General features: G+C 34.8%; 3 protein-coding genes across 3 annotated transcripts; all 3 read right to left on the reverse strand.

The window, feature by feature from the left end:
- Nucleotides 1-897: 897 nt before the first annotated feature.
- LOC131655107 (UPF0481 protein At3g47200-like) lies at nucleotides 898-2289 on the reverse strand. Its single transcript, XM_058925014.1, has one exon. It carries the CDS (start codon nucleotides 2256-2258, stop codon nucleotides 996-998), a length of 1263 nt encoding a protein of 420 aa, XP_058780997.1. The 5' UTR covers nucleotides 2259-2289; the 3' UTR covers nucleotides 898-995.
- Nucleotides 2290-4561: 2272 nt separating this feature from the next.
- LOC131660608 (UPF0481 protein At3g47200-like) lies at nucleotides 4562-6923 on the reverse strand. The gene is made up of 2 exons (XM_058929884.1): nucleotides 6241-6923; nucleotides 4562-6056 (listed from the first exon to the last, which is right to left on the reverse strand). Exon 2 carries the CDS (start codon nucleotides 6041-6043, stop codon nucleotides 4799-4801), a length of 1245 nt encoding a protein of 414 aa, XP_058785867.1. The 5' UTR covers nucleotides 6044-6056; nucleotides 6241-6923; the 3' UTR covers nucleotides 4562-4798.
- A 142-nt stretch (nucleotides 6924-7065) lies between these two features.
- Nucleotides 7066-9300, reverse strand: LOC131660609 (uncharacterized). Its single transcript, XM_058929885.1, has 3 exons — nucleotides 9073-9300; nucleotides 8697-8928; nucleotides 7066-7563 (listed from the first exon to the last, which is right to left on the reverse strand). Exons 1-3 carry the CDS (start codon nucleotides 9195-9197, stop codon nucleotides 7261-7263), a joined length of 660 nt encoding a protein of 219 aa, XP_058785868.1. The 5' UTR covers nucleotides 9198-9300; the 3' UTR covers nucleotides 7066-7260.
- Between the last annotated feature and the right edge of the window lie 6587 nt (nucleotides 9301-15887).

Here is a 15887-nt window from a genome sequence, read left to right on the forward strand (position 1 = left end):
AATTTTTGTTTTTCTAGGTTGTTTAGTTACTTGTCTTAGCTCCCAATCATTGTAACTTGTTTGTATAAATACCCTTTGAGGTATAATATGAAAAGTAATGTAAGTTTGATTTCTCACCCTCAATAATTCTCTCTTACTCTAATTCTCTTATTCTCTCACTTCATCTTCTACACAAACACCAAAACCTCTGATGATTCACCAATTCAAGTTTTATGTTCTAACACTTGAAGTGTTGTTCTTGTTTGGTTAAGAATTTCTTGGGCCTTAACAATTGATCCTTACGTGCATACTATTCAATATTGCGGTTTACTTTTAAAGACCAGAGTTTGAAGAAAAAACTACAAGTAATTTGGTTGATTTGCATCTGGCTAATTTAATATGAGACGAACTTGAGACAATTTGAGAAGAAAAAAGCAGGAGTAACTGGAGACAATCTAAGCAACAAAAAAAAATCTCTATTTGTTCTTTGTTGGGAGTTAAATCCTTCTCATTCAATGATCTTCTTCTACCAATGATGGTCTTATCCTTTGGCTTGTAGGTGATGGGATTGGTGTAGATACATTCTCTAGTTTAAGAACGTTTTTTTTCATACCAGAGGGTTTGGTTGGATCAATTTTAAAATTTCTGATGAATTATCTCAATATTTGAAAAATATAATTGAGTTGTTTAAATATTTAAAAATATATAATATAAAAAATTGAGTCATTTAAAAAAAACTCAAAATGAATAATCTGGATGCTCTTAAAAGAAAGATTGCTTTATGGTTTCTTTAAAAATCTTGGATATTACAATGTTTTGGCAGAATAATTGTAATGGATGTGAACACTCACTTTAATATTATTTTCATGCAAAATCCATCAATATGAAATTACAATCATGATCTAATACAACACACAAAATAACCTAACAAGCAAAACAACATAAATTGGAAGTAATAAGAATTACAATAACTAAGAATCCAAGAATGATTGAACTTACTAGGAGTCATTCTAATGCTATACAACTTGCAAGACAGAACAAACTGATTGAAGTAAAGAGAGAATGAGTAGTAAAATTCCAGCAACGGTAGCAGCAGTTTGCCAAGGATTGCTACAATAGTCGCGCCTGAGAGTAGCCTTCAATTTATGCAAAGGATCACTAAAAAAATCGTTCAAGTCCTTACAAAGAACATAGTAATCAAAATTGGAATTAGTAAGTGCAACATTTTTACCAATACTATTAAACAAGTTAGCCACAGAATCACTATCCCCAAGCCAATTAACCAATATCCCCTTCTTAACAAGTATATCCGCATCCCTTCCGGTATTAATAAGAAAATCCAAAATTCCAATGTAATCGGTAATGTAGGATTCATAAGGGTAATGACATTGCTCCAAAGCAACCATATTCCGTAACAAAATCTCAGTCATATCCTCGACTCTTAATTGAGGAATTTCAAGAACTCCACCCGAAAACCTCAAGTCAAGTAAACAATTACTTTTTGTGTTCACTTTAAACCTAACACCTGCTTCTAACAATTCAGTTACACTATGAAGAAGATTCATCGATTCATCAATTCTACGCGGTCGTTTGTCAAATGGATGTTGCAAGTAGAAAATTCTAATTAGATCAGTGAAATGCCTTATGCTAATATCATTATTATTAGAAGCCAAATTTGATTTGTTGTAATAAGAAAAATAATAATAAGTGAGCTCAAGAAAAGAAGGGAAATTAGTCTTAGCACTAAAAGAAATATTGAAGATTTTTTCAACAACAAAAAAGGGTAATTGATTTTCAAGTAATAACAAATCTAGTCTTATATTATTAGCTATGCAAGGTTTTAAGAGAAGAGCATCAACTTGAGACCAAGCAACATTGTTATAGGATCGACAAAAAAGTTCAATTATGAAAGCAGAATCGATTAAGATTAATTCAACGAGTTCCTGATCGGTAAAGTCTAAGGTTTCGGAATAACAATGACGAAAATTAGGTATGATAGAATCTACATAGTGAATCAAAGGTTGTATAGTTGCCTCAGCACGATGGAGAAATGCTTTGAAGTAAATAAGTTTGTGTCGTTCCATGTTTTGGAGGCGGGGATGTTGGTGGTGACGGTGGTGAAAAGGGCCTATGGAAATGACTTTGGGGGTGTATGCGTCGTCATTGAGTCTGCGAATATCAAAGGGGACCTTGTAAATGCAACAATCGTCGGTTAACTGCGGTTGTGCATTGTCGAGCATGGCATTGATATCATTCGCCATCATGTCGCGGTGGTTCATGATTGACTGCTATTGGGTGAAAAAGACTTGGCAAGTTTTGACCCAATGAAAGTTCAAGTTTATGTTTATTGAGGGAAATTTTCAAGCATTTATACTAACTACATAGCAATTCTTTGTGGTGTAGCTTGAAATGTTGTTAAGTATCAATCAAATCCCTAACCTCAAACTGAAGGGATGAATTGCTTGCTTACCACATACAAAGGGGAATCAAATCCCTAACCTCAAACTCAAGGGACGAATTGCTTATCACCCCAGCAATTATAGTGATCTTTCAACACTAAATTATTCTCATAATTTGGATATATTTAAATAAATATAATTGTATATAGTTAAGTTATATATCAACACTAAATTATAGTTAATACCTATTTTATCTCTATTAAAAAAGGTTATAGACTCGAACATGTGACCTTAGATTAGTTTCTCATGCCCTCTACTGATGGGTTACTGCACAAATCTGTGACTTAAGAATAGAATGGATTAACCAAATATTAAATATATAGAATGACACATTAATGTTGATTAAATTAAATTAAATCAATTAAAAAGATATTAAAAATAGAAATCAAATATTGTTGTTTTGACTTTTAAATGAATTAAATAGATTTGGATGTTGACATGAACATCCACAAATGAAATTATCTGGACAAGATGATATTCTGGATGGGATGAAGATTGAGGAGAAGAAGTATAGGAAATATGAATGCCATGGGTTCATATTAATTGCTCAACCTAGGAAGAAGGGAGTAATCATGAAGATGTTGGGTATCAAATGTTGTCGGCGTAGTCCTTCAGCGAGTATCCAGTTCTGAAATGCTCATCTGCATCCAGTGGCGGAGGGAGAGTATAATGAACCCCTGGATTTTAAAATTTCCACCAATATCTCTATTTTATTTGATTTTGCACCCTCTGAAAAAATAGTTTTGCACCCATAGCCCAACTTCAAATTAATTTTCATTCATTTATTTTCTTATTCATTTTCATTCATTTATTTTCGGATGCTAGGAGCAGAAGAAGTCCTGTGGCTTGGGTTAATGTGTGTAAGCCTGCTAATCAAGGTAGTCTCGTTCTCGTGGATTTAGAGGTTTGGAATAAGTGTGCCTTGATTAAACTCCTCTGGAACCTGTGTAATTATAAGCATGATAGTTTTTGGATCAAGTGGGTTAATTCTTACTACTTGAAGGATAGACACATTAAGGATGCCAAGGTCAAAACTGATAGTACTTGGATCCTTAGGAAAATCCTGGAGCAGAGGGACTACATAGAATCTCATAACAGCTTACGGGAGGATATGAATGCCAAAGGGAGATTAAAGATGCATGAGGTCTATTACTCTTTAAGTCAATCCCCCAGAGTCAAATGGCATAATCTGTTCTTGAGGAACCCTGTTAGGCCGCGGGCTCTGTTCATCTTATGGCTAGCATGCCATAAAAAACAGATTGCTTAAGTTTGAAATGATTGCTAATGCTGAGTGCATTTTCTGCAGACAGGAAGAAACTATATCTCATGTGCTATATGAGTGTGTTGAGCTGAATTTTGTTTGGGCTACTATTCTGATCTGGATTATTATAGTTCATATTCCAACTAACGGGCAGCATGAACTCAGTTGGTGTATTATTCACGGCACTAAGAAAGGTTGGAGAGCTATTCTGTTACGGTTAGCTTTTGCATAAACGGTTTATGGCATATGGGCCTATAGAAATATCATATCTTTTGGAGGTAAAGCGGATCGTAATCTTATCATTCAAGAGATTAAAAACAAGATTGTGTATCGGGGGTGGTTTTATAGATCCCTCAAGCCAAATCTTGTTAGTCTTATGCTAGATTAGGCTACTTTCTGTTGTCCTTTTGTTTTGCTAGCTAGCTGGATCTGCGGATCGCTTTGTATCATTCTGTTTTTTTGGTTAATAAAGTCTTTTATTCCAAAAAAAAAAGTAGCAACAGATCTCTAAATTTGGAGTACTGTATTTTTGACACTAAGAAACAAACTATCATTTGTCAACACTGAAGTACTGAAACTTGAAGCTAGTAAATGTTAGTTTTTATAGTTTTTAGAACTCATAAAATCTTAAAGAATATTGACTTCAAAAGTGAAAATAGACTTGTTTACCGCTTTTGTAAAAAACAAGAGTTATTTAGATCTTTTAAGCTTGAATTTTGAAATTTGAAGTGTTTCATGTGTGTCTTTTAGTTTAGTTTAGGAATGTTTGTTTTAGACTTTGTTATTGTTTCTTTTAATGCATCACCAGAAGTGACAACTAACTTGCATAACAGAAAAACAAGTCTATTGTTGTTTTTGCTACTCAACTCTGTGCATATGCTTTATTGCCTTGATTTGAATAGTTGTGTAACTTTTATGTTGAAAAATGTGTTCAATAATTTCATAACATGAGATCAAATAGCAGAAATTTTTTTAATATGAAATTACAATGATGGTCTAATACAACACACACAATAACCAAACAAGCGAAACAACATAAATTGGAAGTAAGAAGAATTACAATATTTATGAATCCAACAATGATTAAACTTATTAGGAGTCATTCTACTGTTGTACAACTTGCATGACAGAACAAACTGATGTTAGCCACAGAACCAGCAACGGTAGCAGCAGTTTGCCAAGGATTGCTACAATAATCGCGTCTGAGAGTAGCCTTCAATTTATGCAAAGGATCACTATAAAAACCATCCAAATCTTCAGAAAGAACAAAGTAATCAGAACTGGAACTAGAAAATGTAACATTTTTGCAAAGATTATTAAACATGTTAGCCACAGAACCACTATCCCCAAGCCAATCAACCAATATTTCATTCTGAACAAGTATATCCACATCCCTTCCGGTATTAATAAGAAAATCCAAAAGAGCAACATAATCAGTAATGTAGGACTCATCAGGGTAATCACATTGCTCCAAAGCAACCATATTCCGAAACAAAATCTCAGTCCAATCATCGACTATTAATTGAGGAATTTCAAGAACTCCACTCGAAAACCTCAAGTCGAGGAAAGACTCACTTTGAGTGTTCACTTTGAACCTAACACCTGCTTCAAACAAATCAGTTACACTATGAAGATGTTTCACCAGTTGTTCACTTCTAGGCGGTCGTTTTCCAAATGGTTGCAAGTGGAAAATTCGAATTAGGTCAGTGAAATGACTTATGCTAATATTACGATCATCATAAACCAAATTTGATTTATTGTATTCTTTAAAATAATAAAAAGTAAGCTGACGAAAAGAACGGATATAACGCTTAGCATGAAAAGAAATGTTGAAGATTTTTTCAACAACAAAGAAGGGCAATTGATTTTCAAATAATAATAAATCTAATCTTATATTACAACGTAACCAAGGTTTTAAGAGATAAAAATCATCTTGTTCATAATAGTATCCATAGAAAAGTTCAATTATGAAACCAGAATCGATTAGGATTAATTTAACGAGTTCCTGATCGGTGAAGTCTAGGGTTTCGGAATAACAACGACGAAACTTAGGTATGATAGATTCTATGCACTCAATCAAGGGTTGTGTAGTTGTTTCAGCACGTTTGAGAAATGCTTTGAAGTAAATGAGTTTGTGTCGTTCCATGTTTTGGAGGTGGGGGTGGTGGTGGTGACGGTGGTGGAAAGGGCCGATGGAAATGACTTTGGGAGTGTATGCGTCGTCGTTGAGTCTGCGAACTCTATTGGGGACCTTGTAGATGCAATAGTCGGCGGCACTAAAAGGTGGTTCTGCCTTGTCAAGCATGGCATTGATATCATTCACCATCATGTCGTGGTGGTTCATGATTGACTGTTATCTGGAGAAAAAGAATTGGCAAGAAAATGAAGTTATGATACAATGAAAGTTCAAGTTTATGTTTATTGAGAGAAATTTTCAAGCATTTATACTAACTACATAGCAGTTCTTTGTGTTGTGGCTTGAAATTTTCTTAAAGTATCAATAAAATGCAAAACCTCAAACTGAAGGGACGAATTGCTTACCACATGCAAAGGGGAATCAAATCCCTAACCTCATCAAACTCATGGGACGAATTGCCTATCACCCCAGCAATTATAGTGATCTTTCAACACTAAATTATTCTCATAATTTCAATACAAACAACTTACTACAGAAATATTTTGTGTAGTTCTTGTGTTAGTCTTTCATATTTAAGAGAGATATCTCAAATAAGTGGTTCTTACAAAGACTTAGAAGAGTGTTTGAGTGAAAATAAGAATTGGAAGAACGTTTGAACGAAAGTAAGATGATTTCAAATTCAGAAAAATCTAAATTGAAATTCGTAAATAGTATTAAGAAAATGACACTGAACCTAAACTGAGATAATTTAGATGAGACGGTCGTGAGATAATTTAGATTAGACCGTCGTGTACTATTAACTAGTAATAAGTGAAGTTTCTATTTTGTGGACTACAGCCCTCAATTATGTGTCTTCTATGCTCTATTGTTCATAGGCCCTCAATTACGTGTTTTCTATTTTTACTCATTCTTTTGTTAATCAATTAATTCAGATCATTTTATCTTACACGTTGTTTCTAACATTGTGTATAACATTTTTTATCTAATGAAACAGAATTTCTGTGTGAAATGCTATGTAACCATACTTCTACAGTTCTACGGTTTGTGGTTATTTTTTTACCAAGAATACTGGAATCAAAACTTGTCTAGAATTTGTATTTTGAAGTATGACAAAGGGTGTAATGAATATATATTGTTGCTTGAGATTTAAGAAAATGTGTATTCAAAAAAAAAAAAACTGCAATTTAAAACTTCAAGAGCAGTTTGCAGAGCAGTACTTGAAACCCGTGTGTAAAAATTTCTATGCAGTCTTTTCTCTACCTTCTACTTACTGATCAACAAGCTCAACCAATTAACAGAAATGTGAGTAAAATGAAAATTTAACAATTCTGGTAAAAAGAAAAAAACTGAACTAAGTCTAGGTGTTTCAAAATGAATTGGTGAGAAACAAGTACACGAGTTGAACGTGTCAACATGAGAACCACTCATTTCAGCTTAGACTTTGTTGAGCTCTTAAGAGGTTTAGCAGTGGACCGAACAGACGCTGCTGACCTAGCAGAAACCTTCTTAATATCATACTTTACAGACGAGAAGGCACATATCATGGCAAGCACCATTGTTGGGTAGACATAGACAGCTGATGAAGGATCATTGTTTACTGGCTTTCCTAAAATCCCTTCTTTGACGAGTCCCCATATTACAAGAAGTGACCCAAATATGCTCATTCTACCTGGTTTCAGAATACCAACAAGTGCTCCTGCCACGGAGAAGTAGCTTCCCGCAAGGACCTGATAAACAGTTCATTTTATATACTCAAATTAGACTTAAAAATACCAACAGAAACCTAACGGAAAAGAGAATTATGTGCTACAATGAAAATAGCTGAAATATCCACAGGGACCAGTTATAACTTATAAGACAAATGAAGGTGTATCAAAATGCAATTAGCAAAGTTTTTGGGAATTCAATCCTCTTTAATTTATCGATTGAATATTCTCATAAATTTGAGGTTTATATATTGGTTTAAAAGATTTGCCTCAACAAGTAACACTTGAAATCCAATAATCAATTGCTATGTAGTTGTTCAACTTAGCATAGTTATCTGTCATTCCTAAGGGAAATATTCCAACAAACAAACAAACAAACCTAAGGTTGTGTCTACAAAACAGTTTAATTGAACACTTATAAGTTCTCATCATATAAGTGATTGTGTATAAGTTATTTTTATATCAAAATATTAAAATAAAGTCAAAATGTTTTTATATGAGCTGTATGTTGTTTTTGTAAGCTATTTATGGAGCTATTATGGAGGCCAGGCCACTCTTGACTTTAGAAGGCTTGAAGCTAGGCCACTCTTGACTTTAGAAGGCCTGAATCTGACCTATGATAAATTTTTAAGGCTTGAACCTGACTTATTATAGGCTTATTTTTTATCTAGCCTGCCCTTTTTAAAAGTTTGGTTTGACCTTAGAGCCTATTGTTTTACATTAAGACTTTCAAATAGTCCATTTTACCTATTTTTAAATAGACTACCTTCTTTTATATATTATTTGGCCTATTTTCTAATAGATATGCATATATTTTTTTAATACCATAAGTCTGACCTATTTAATCTAATAGGTTTTTTAAAAATCCTAAGTATGTCGTTTTTATTAAAAAGATCGTGTCAGGCCAGACTATAGGTTATCTGTAGGCCGGCCTGGCATATTCACATCCCTATAAAGAGCTAATGAAAATGAGCTAAAAACAACTTATGAATCTATCTAGAAGGGTTAACTTTGGCAGCAGCAACAACAACAACAACAAAGGCTTACCCTACTAAGTTTTGGGGTTCAGTTACTCAGGAAAAGAAGGAGGTTTCAATTTCAATATAAGATAGTTCAATAATCAAAAAGCTTTTAGCGATTCAAATGATTCTAACCTCCAAGCGTTGGAGATCAGTGACAGCAGAAGCATCCTTGATAGATGTCAAGTTATACAAGCTAAACAAATCATCCCAACGGGGAACAGTCATGTTGTGAATAAGTCCATTTAAAGCAGCACCTGGGTACAAAAGACCCTTCACAATTGGAACTGGAAATATCTCACTTGCAACTAACTGTGATGATGTAACATGTAAAGGGGTTGTACACACACCAGATCTACAAGTAACCCTAGAAAAATAACATCAAAAGTGATCAATTTTCAATTCAATTCAATTCAATTCAAATGTGTTCAATTTTGATATAACCCTAGTATAATTTCAACTACTAAATACACTAAGAATCGTGCTGAATAGGTATGAAAATTGGGAGTACCTGAAAAGGGGAATTTGGAAGATGATGAGGAGAAAGTAGATGCGAGCTGCAATTGAGGAAATATTGTTGATCCATCTTTTGGATGAAGATGGTGATGATTTGGATGCTACCACCGGTGTTGCCATGGAGAAGGAAGATCTGGTGCTTCTTGGTGATGGAACCAACCTCTTCCCTCTACAAACAGGGTGTTCCCCTCTGTTTTTCTCTACTTTATTTTGGATTCACTCTATTATTTTTTATTACCTTTTTGTATACAACTAATTTTATTATTTATTTTTATATCTTTGTATCAATGTAACTTTTATATATATCATTCAATAATTCAATGTTGTATTATTTTTATATATATCATTCAATAATTCAATGTTGTATTATTTTTTGAAAGTTTCTCAATAGATCTGATAGGTCTCTTATACACTACGTAAATTTCTATTTTTGCCCCCTGCTTTCGTAGATGCACATCCAGAAGCATTCTATTCTTTGAAAAAATTTGATTCCTTTCGTAGATGCCCCAGGAGACATGACATCTCCACGGGATTTCCTCACATGGCAGAGGATGGTAATGCTCACCCACAATAGGAAAATGCAAGAGCAAACAGATTGTTAGACATCTGGGCTTTGAAACTTTCCAAATAGGCAAAGGATTCAATGAGTTGACAGGCAAGTAGTGATTAGAACGCCAAACATGCATTGGCTGGAGTACCAAACAGGCATTGGTTCTCCGAGAATATCACCGGGAAATGGGCTTAATGGGTCAAGCAAGTATTGACTTCAAAGGGACGAAACAGGCATTGGTTTTCAAAGGGTTCGGCAGATTCGTATTGATTATAAAGATGCCAATAGGTAATGGGCTTTCAGGCACATTGGAGTGTATATGACAACTATCTACAACTTGAGGATTGGAAATCCACGACATGAGGGTCGGAAAGACAATGAATGGTTGTAAACTCACGAATCGAGGGTCGGAAAGCAAATGATATGTTGTAGACTCACGACTCGAGGATCGGAAATGAAGAAACAAACTCACGACTCGAGGGTCGGAAACTCACGACTCGAGGATCGGAAAGCAAAGGATTCACAACACGAAGGTTGGAAACTCACGACTCGAGGGTCGGAAATGAATCAAAAGGAATTCAATGTCCACATGATAGGACTCTGGTTGAGGGATACCAATAACCAGCATTGCAACCTCTGGAAGGGATTTGAAAATCGCAAGGAAATGCAAAGAGATGCCACTAAAGATTGGACTTTCAGCTTCTGGCTGCTGAGGATAACGACCCTGACTTCTCGACGGTCTTCGATTTCACAAGTTGTTTAGCTCACACCTGAACTTAAACTGATCACATCCTGATGAGGAGAAAATGCCACTGCATAGTGCTTTGCCCCAACCTGTAGGGACTTTGAAAAAATCTGCCTCATAAGGACTTTCTGATATCCGTGCTATCATAGCCAACTTGTCCCAATATCATGACTTTAGAACAATGCCCCTGCCTGACCTGTATTGAAGATAGCTTCAACTACGCTTGGGTGAATGCTCCTGATTGCTTAGCACTTTGAGAGATTCTTCGAATCTTGACCTGATTGCCTCAGATTGACTGAAAATTTGTTCGACAAAGTATTCAAAGGCTTATGTGCCCCTTAGGATGATCAAACTTTGAGATATTGCTTCCCTTAACTCAACGGAGTTCTGAAGACAACTAGTCCTTCGGGAGGATAAAACTTTTTCATCTGAAGTTCATGATGTAAATTTTCTTGATGTCAAGCACTTGTTCATATGCAAAGAATGTTTATTATGAGAAATATAATTCTAATGCAAAGAGTATGTTTGTCTTGAAGTTAAAAGAAACTTTATGAAAGGATGTCGTGACATCGATTTTCTTGTGAAAGAAAGATGGTGTGATACCAACTCAAGCGTTTAGTAAATCTCCTAGGAGTCAGTTTATCGTATTCTTATTACAGTATGCCTTCGAATTAACCCATGCTTCAGTTAGAACTTTTCAGGGTTGTAACGTGGCCAGGTTCACGGTTTGAGAAAAAAGGATTTTTTAGGCTCAAAATATTTATTGGTGCCCACCCCCTTCGTGATGTTCTCCAGTCCTAAGTTCAGTTAACTTGACACGAGCATTCATCTTTCAAGAGGAGTTTGAGATGATTGAGGAATCGATGAGATTTTCTAGGCGCGGCAGCCACTCACTTTCTTGATCCTCTGATTTAACATCACACGACTTTGTCCCTGCTCAACAATTTCATTATCATTTTCTTTTTTTTCTTTTCTTTCTTTTCTTTCCTTTTCTTTTCTTTTTTTAATCTTTTTTTCATTCCTTTTTTTTAACAAATCGTGTGATCTCGCATTGTCTCTGATTTATTTGAAGTGATTGTGACTGCCTAAGTCCTTGATTTATGAAGAATTACCATTGTGGTATTATCATCTTTTGACCTCCTGATGTGAGGGATAATCTTGATGTCTCTACCTCCTGAGATGAGGGATAACCGTTGTGGATTTGACTTTCCCCAACCTTTTGAAAGACAACCATTGTTATGTCCTTAGATGCGTACTCCTAATGAGTTACGAACGCTCGACCAGGTTAGCTGAACACTACCCTGCCTCTGGGTTAAACGTGAGGGTTTTTTCGTATAGAAAAGAAACTCCTACTTCAAGGCTCAAATGGGTTAACGAGGGTCTCTCTCCCTTATATCTCTGGTGTTTGGGGATTTGAAACAATGTCTGTACATCATCAACATGGTTTTATTCAAAAGCATACCATTTGAGGTTCTTGGTATTATGTTCATCATCCTCCCTAAAGAGTTATCGTGTTTTATTAACAAGAGTTAAGTATCACAAAAAGCATAGAAAAACATAGTGAAACGGTACAATGCATCTACAGAACACTCTATTAGCAAAACCCATCAAACATTTCCGTAGATGTAACTACGAAAGATTTTTCTCAATTAATTGAGAAATCTTTCCGTAGATGTAACTACCGAAGATTTTTCCCAATTAATTGAAAATTTGAGATTTTTTTCAATTAATTTATAATTTAATTGGAGATTTTCCCAATTAATTGGGAAAATCCCAAATTAATCATGTTTGATTACATCTACGTAATCGTTAAAACATAGCTCTTCCGTAGATGTATCTACTGAACATTCTAATTTTCCCAATTAATTTAAAAAATGCCACATTTCACTATGTTTTAAGGGGTTCCGTAGATGCATCTACGGAAGGAACCAAATTTTTTAAAAAAAGGTGCTTCCGTAGATGCATTTATGAAAGCACGAGGACAAATTAGTCAATTTGGTGGTGCATAAGAAGAACATTGGGTATGTTGAAAAATTCTCTTATTTTTATATGTAACTTTATTTTAAAATAAATTTTTAATTTAAATCTGATGGATATTAATTAGGTTTTATGATAATAAGATTCATTTTATTTGTTTTTTCTCAATCAATACAAGTTGAGTTGTCACTTGTCATAATAATTACTATATAATGAGTCACCTATATATATTTAATTATATTTGTCTATCCTTTGTTTTTTATCTAATAATAAATTAAAGGGTAATGCTAACTATTGTCACAGGGACATTCTTTAAATATTTAAGAAAAATTCTTTAAATAAATTATTTATTTTAATTTTCTATGCATTGAATACAAGTAATTTCAATCAAACAAACTTTGTTATTTCTTTAAAGGCAAAATACTCTTTTTGGTCCCGTAACAATACCCCAAGGTCCATTCTGGTCCCTTATCTCTAAAAAGTGTCAAAGTGGTCCTTTATTTGTTCAAAAAGGACCACGTTTGTCCTTTCTGTCCTAATGGCACAAACGTACGTTAGGTTTGTCTACATGGCAGGTGATATGGAATGTTATATACTCCTTCTTCAACCTTGTCTTCTCCATTGTTTCCTTCAGATTTCTTCAAGTTTGTTTCCCCCAAATTCTAGGGTTACCATTTTTCAATTCCTTGTCAGTTTGTTTCCCCTTTTTCTGAGCTCTCTCTCTTATTTTCAAACGGCTCCCTCACTCTCCTTCTTGATAAACTCTTTGCATTTCCCCTGTTCATCTCTCAATTCAATCGCTCTCTCACTCTCTCTGCGATTCCATCCGCTAAACTATCTTCTTCTATTTTTGCGACAAACAACAACAAATCACCATTTAAATTTACCAGAAAAAAGGAAGACACAAACAACATCAAAACCAATAATCCAAAAACACATCTTTTCTCTATGGATCGAAAACCTAGCTTTAGAACAATTAAATTAAACAACAATGAAGGATAATCTCAAGCAATTAGCTTAGGAACTCGTTTCGCTATATAAAGAAAATAAGGAAGAAGGCAAAGAAAGCTTACACAGGTGAAGCAAATCCGGCGAAATAAAGAAATATCAGGTTCGTACGAAATTGACCCCCCCTCTTCTTCTGACTCGAAATTGCGTTTGGAATTGTGCGTGTGATGCTGTTGTGATGTTGTTGGCTGATGTTATGAAAGGATGAAGCTGCTCATACTTGTTGTTGTTGCGTGAAATCTGTTGCGAAGACTGATGGGGTGAGTTCTGCGATTTAAAGGTGGTGATGTATGAAAGTGTGAAGGATGCTGATGAAAGTGTCGTTCGTTGCGGGTGCGTGGAGGATCGATTTGCTGATGCTGCTGATGAATGATGGTGTTGAGCGATTGACGAAAATGCGAGTTGTATTTCTTGATATGCAGTGCTGAGAATTAGTTATGTGTATGTTGTTGTGGTGAATGTCAGAGAATTGATATGGTGGGTTTTGAGCTGGAAAGTGTTTTTACAGATATAAGTTGGTTTGAAGGATTTGTTTGGATTTCCAGGTTTGTAGTTTGCTCAGTGGCTATTGAAGGTTTATGTAGGTGTTTATGAAGGTTGGATGAAGATTGTGAGGTTTCTATTTCAATTCATGACGATTAGAAGACTGTACTTATATATTGTGAGGTGTTTATAGATTGTAAGGTTTCTATTTCAATAATATGGAATGACAATGAAGTTTCTATTTCAATTCTCTTTTCTATTTTATTCCTCGGACAAAATAATCCACATGGCAATTAAAATAACCCACATGGCAACTTAAATAAACACGTGTCTGCCACATGTATGCCACATACACCATTCCATTGACTTTGACTAACGGAGCTAACAGAAAAGACAAACGTGGTCCTTTTTGAACAATTAAAGGACCACTTTGACACTTTTTAGAGAAAAGGGACAAGAATGGACCTTGGGGTATAGTTAAGGGACCAAAAAGGGTATTTTGCCTTCTTTAAAAAAACAAATATTTCTATTTCTAAAAAATTAAATACAAGTATTACTTACCTTTTTAAACTCTTAACAAGTGCCCATGAGGTGCTCGTTAGCATTTCCCTAAATCAAAATATTATCCATATGCATGGATATAGAGTATTCTTCAACCTTTTTAAAAAAAATTAAAAAAATTAAAATTGATACTTTATGTAATATTTAAAATACGTTATAAAAATAATTATTTTATATTGGAAATAATACAGTTATAAGCATAAAAAAATATAATCAGATATGGTCTTTATAATATAATTTCAATAAAAATACGTATTTATTGATGTACTTGTTAAAAAGTATAATAAAAGACAACTCTTTGTTGTGTCAAGTTATGTGTGATGTTTAGGCTGTTTGATAGTGTTTTAGAACTAACTCGTGTAAGGTTTTGAGAAATTATGTCTCCGAGTTTACCTAGAGATTGGAGATCCATCCCTTTCATATTCAAAAAATGATGTATATATAGATGGCTTCTTGGATATAGGTTAAACGGTCAAAAGGTTGATTTCTCTATCTTTTTTGTCAACAACGTAGGAACGTGGGAAGACCTTACTCTTCCTCGGTTAATGGGAATCGAGTTTCCCTTTATGACTCATTCTTAAAGTTATCTAGTGATTAGACACCTCACCAGCCACATAAGGTGAGTGAATGTGTCACCTTATACAGATCGAACCCAGTTGGAAGACATATTGCCACATTATTGGGCAACTTCTTATATTACACATAGCGCTTGGCCATTGGTCCACGTTATGGGCTGGATCGTGGATTTAGGCCAAACGCATGACTGCCATAATTCTAGGACAATATTTATAAATCCTGGGAGGCTGCCCAAAATTAGCCGTTGATCTGGCAGAGATGTTATTTTGGGCAGTAGATGTGTCCAGCAAGCAGAGGGCCGCTTGTCCCCGACTGACGGGCAGAGCAGGTGTCTTGTCGCTGGCTTAAATGGAGGTCTGGCAGGAGATAGCGACGATCTACTATCCTCGGGCCAGACGAAGATGTGTCCTCGATAGAGGAGCAGAGGAAAAAGGCATTCCCCTGCCCTTAGATGGTTGGGCCAAGGCCATTGAGCCGTTCTGGATGTAGAAGTGGATTGGGCCATGTATAGTCATTGGACCAGTCTGGAACATGATCAAAGCCAATTAAATGAAGATTTAAATTGAATGAATATCAAATCAAATCAAATCTCTTCATATTTAAGCAAATCATATGTGCATCAGAATTAATTATGTACCAAATCTAACGCCCATTGACGAAAAGCCCAGAAGATGGTTTACTATTTAAGTAAATTCATTCATACCTTTAAAGACACACGAGCATTAAAGATCTAGTGTGCTAGCGTTTTGTTTTTTAGTCCTTGTATTCTTGTTGTTTGTTGTAAACCTCCAAAGAAGCCTAAACTGAACATTCAAGGCATAAAGGTGTATTGTCTAGTTGAGTTGTAATTCAATATCATTAATCTTTTGAAAGCATAGATCATTAGGGTAGTGATTAAGAGAAAATGATA

The sequence above is a fragment of the Vicia villosa genome, linkage group LG3 (genome assembly GCF_029867415.1).
Source record: "Vicia villosa cultivar HV-30 ecotype Madison, WI linkage group LG3, Vvil1.0, whole genome shotgun sequence".
Classification (NCBI taxonomy): domain Eukaryota; kingdom Viridiplantae; phylum Streptophyta; class Magnoliopsida; order Fabales; family Fabaceae; genus Vicia; species Vicia villosa.

Excerpts from the sequence above, each read along its gene's own strand:
- LOC131660608 (XM_058929884.1), bottom strand. The coding sequence starts at position 6,043 with ATGAACCACCACGACATGATGGTGAATGATATCAATGCCATGCTTGAC.
- LOC131655107 (XM_058925014.1), bottom strand. The coding sequence starts at position 2,258 with ATGAACCACCGCGACATGATGGCGAATGATATCAATGCCATGCTCGAC.
- LOC131660609 (XM_058929885.1), bottom strand. The coding sequence starts at position 9,197 with ATGGCAACACCGGTGGTAGCATCCAAATCATCACCATCTTCATCCAAA. Across the intron at positions 8,929-9,072 it reads TTCCAAATTCCCCTTTTCAG|GGTTACTTGTAGATCTGGTG; the intron begins GTACTCCCAATT and ends TTATTTTTCTAG. Across the intron at positions 7,564-8,696 it reads CTGATCTCCAACGCTTGGAG|GTCCTTGCGGGAAGCTACTT; the intron begins GTTAGAATCATT and ends ACTGTTTATCAG.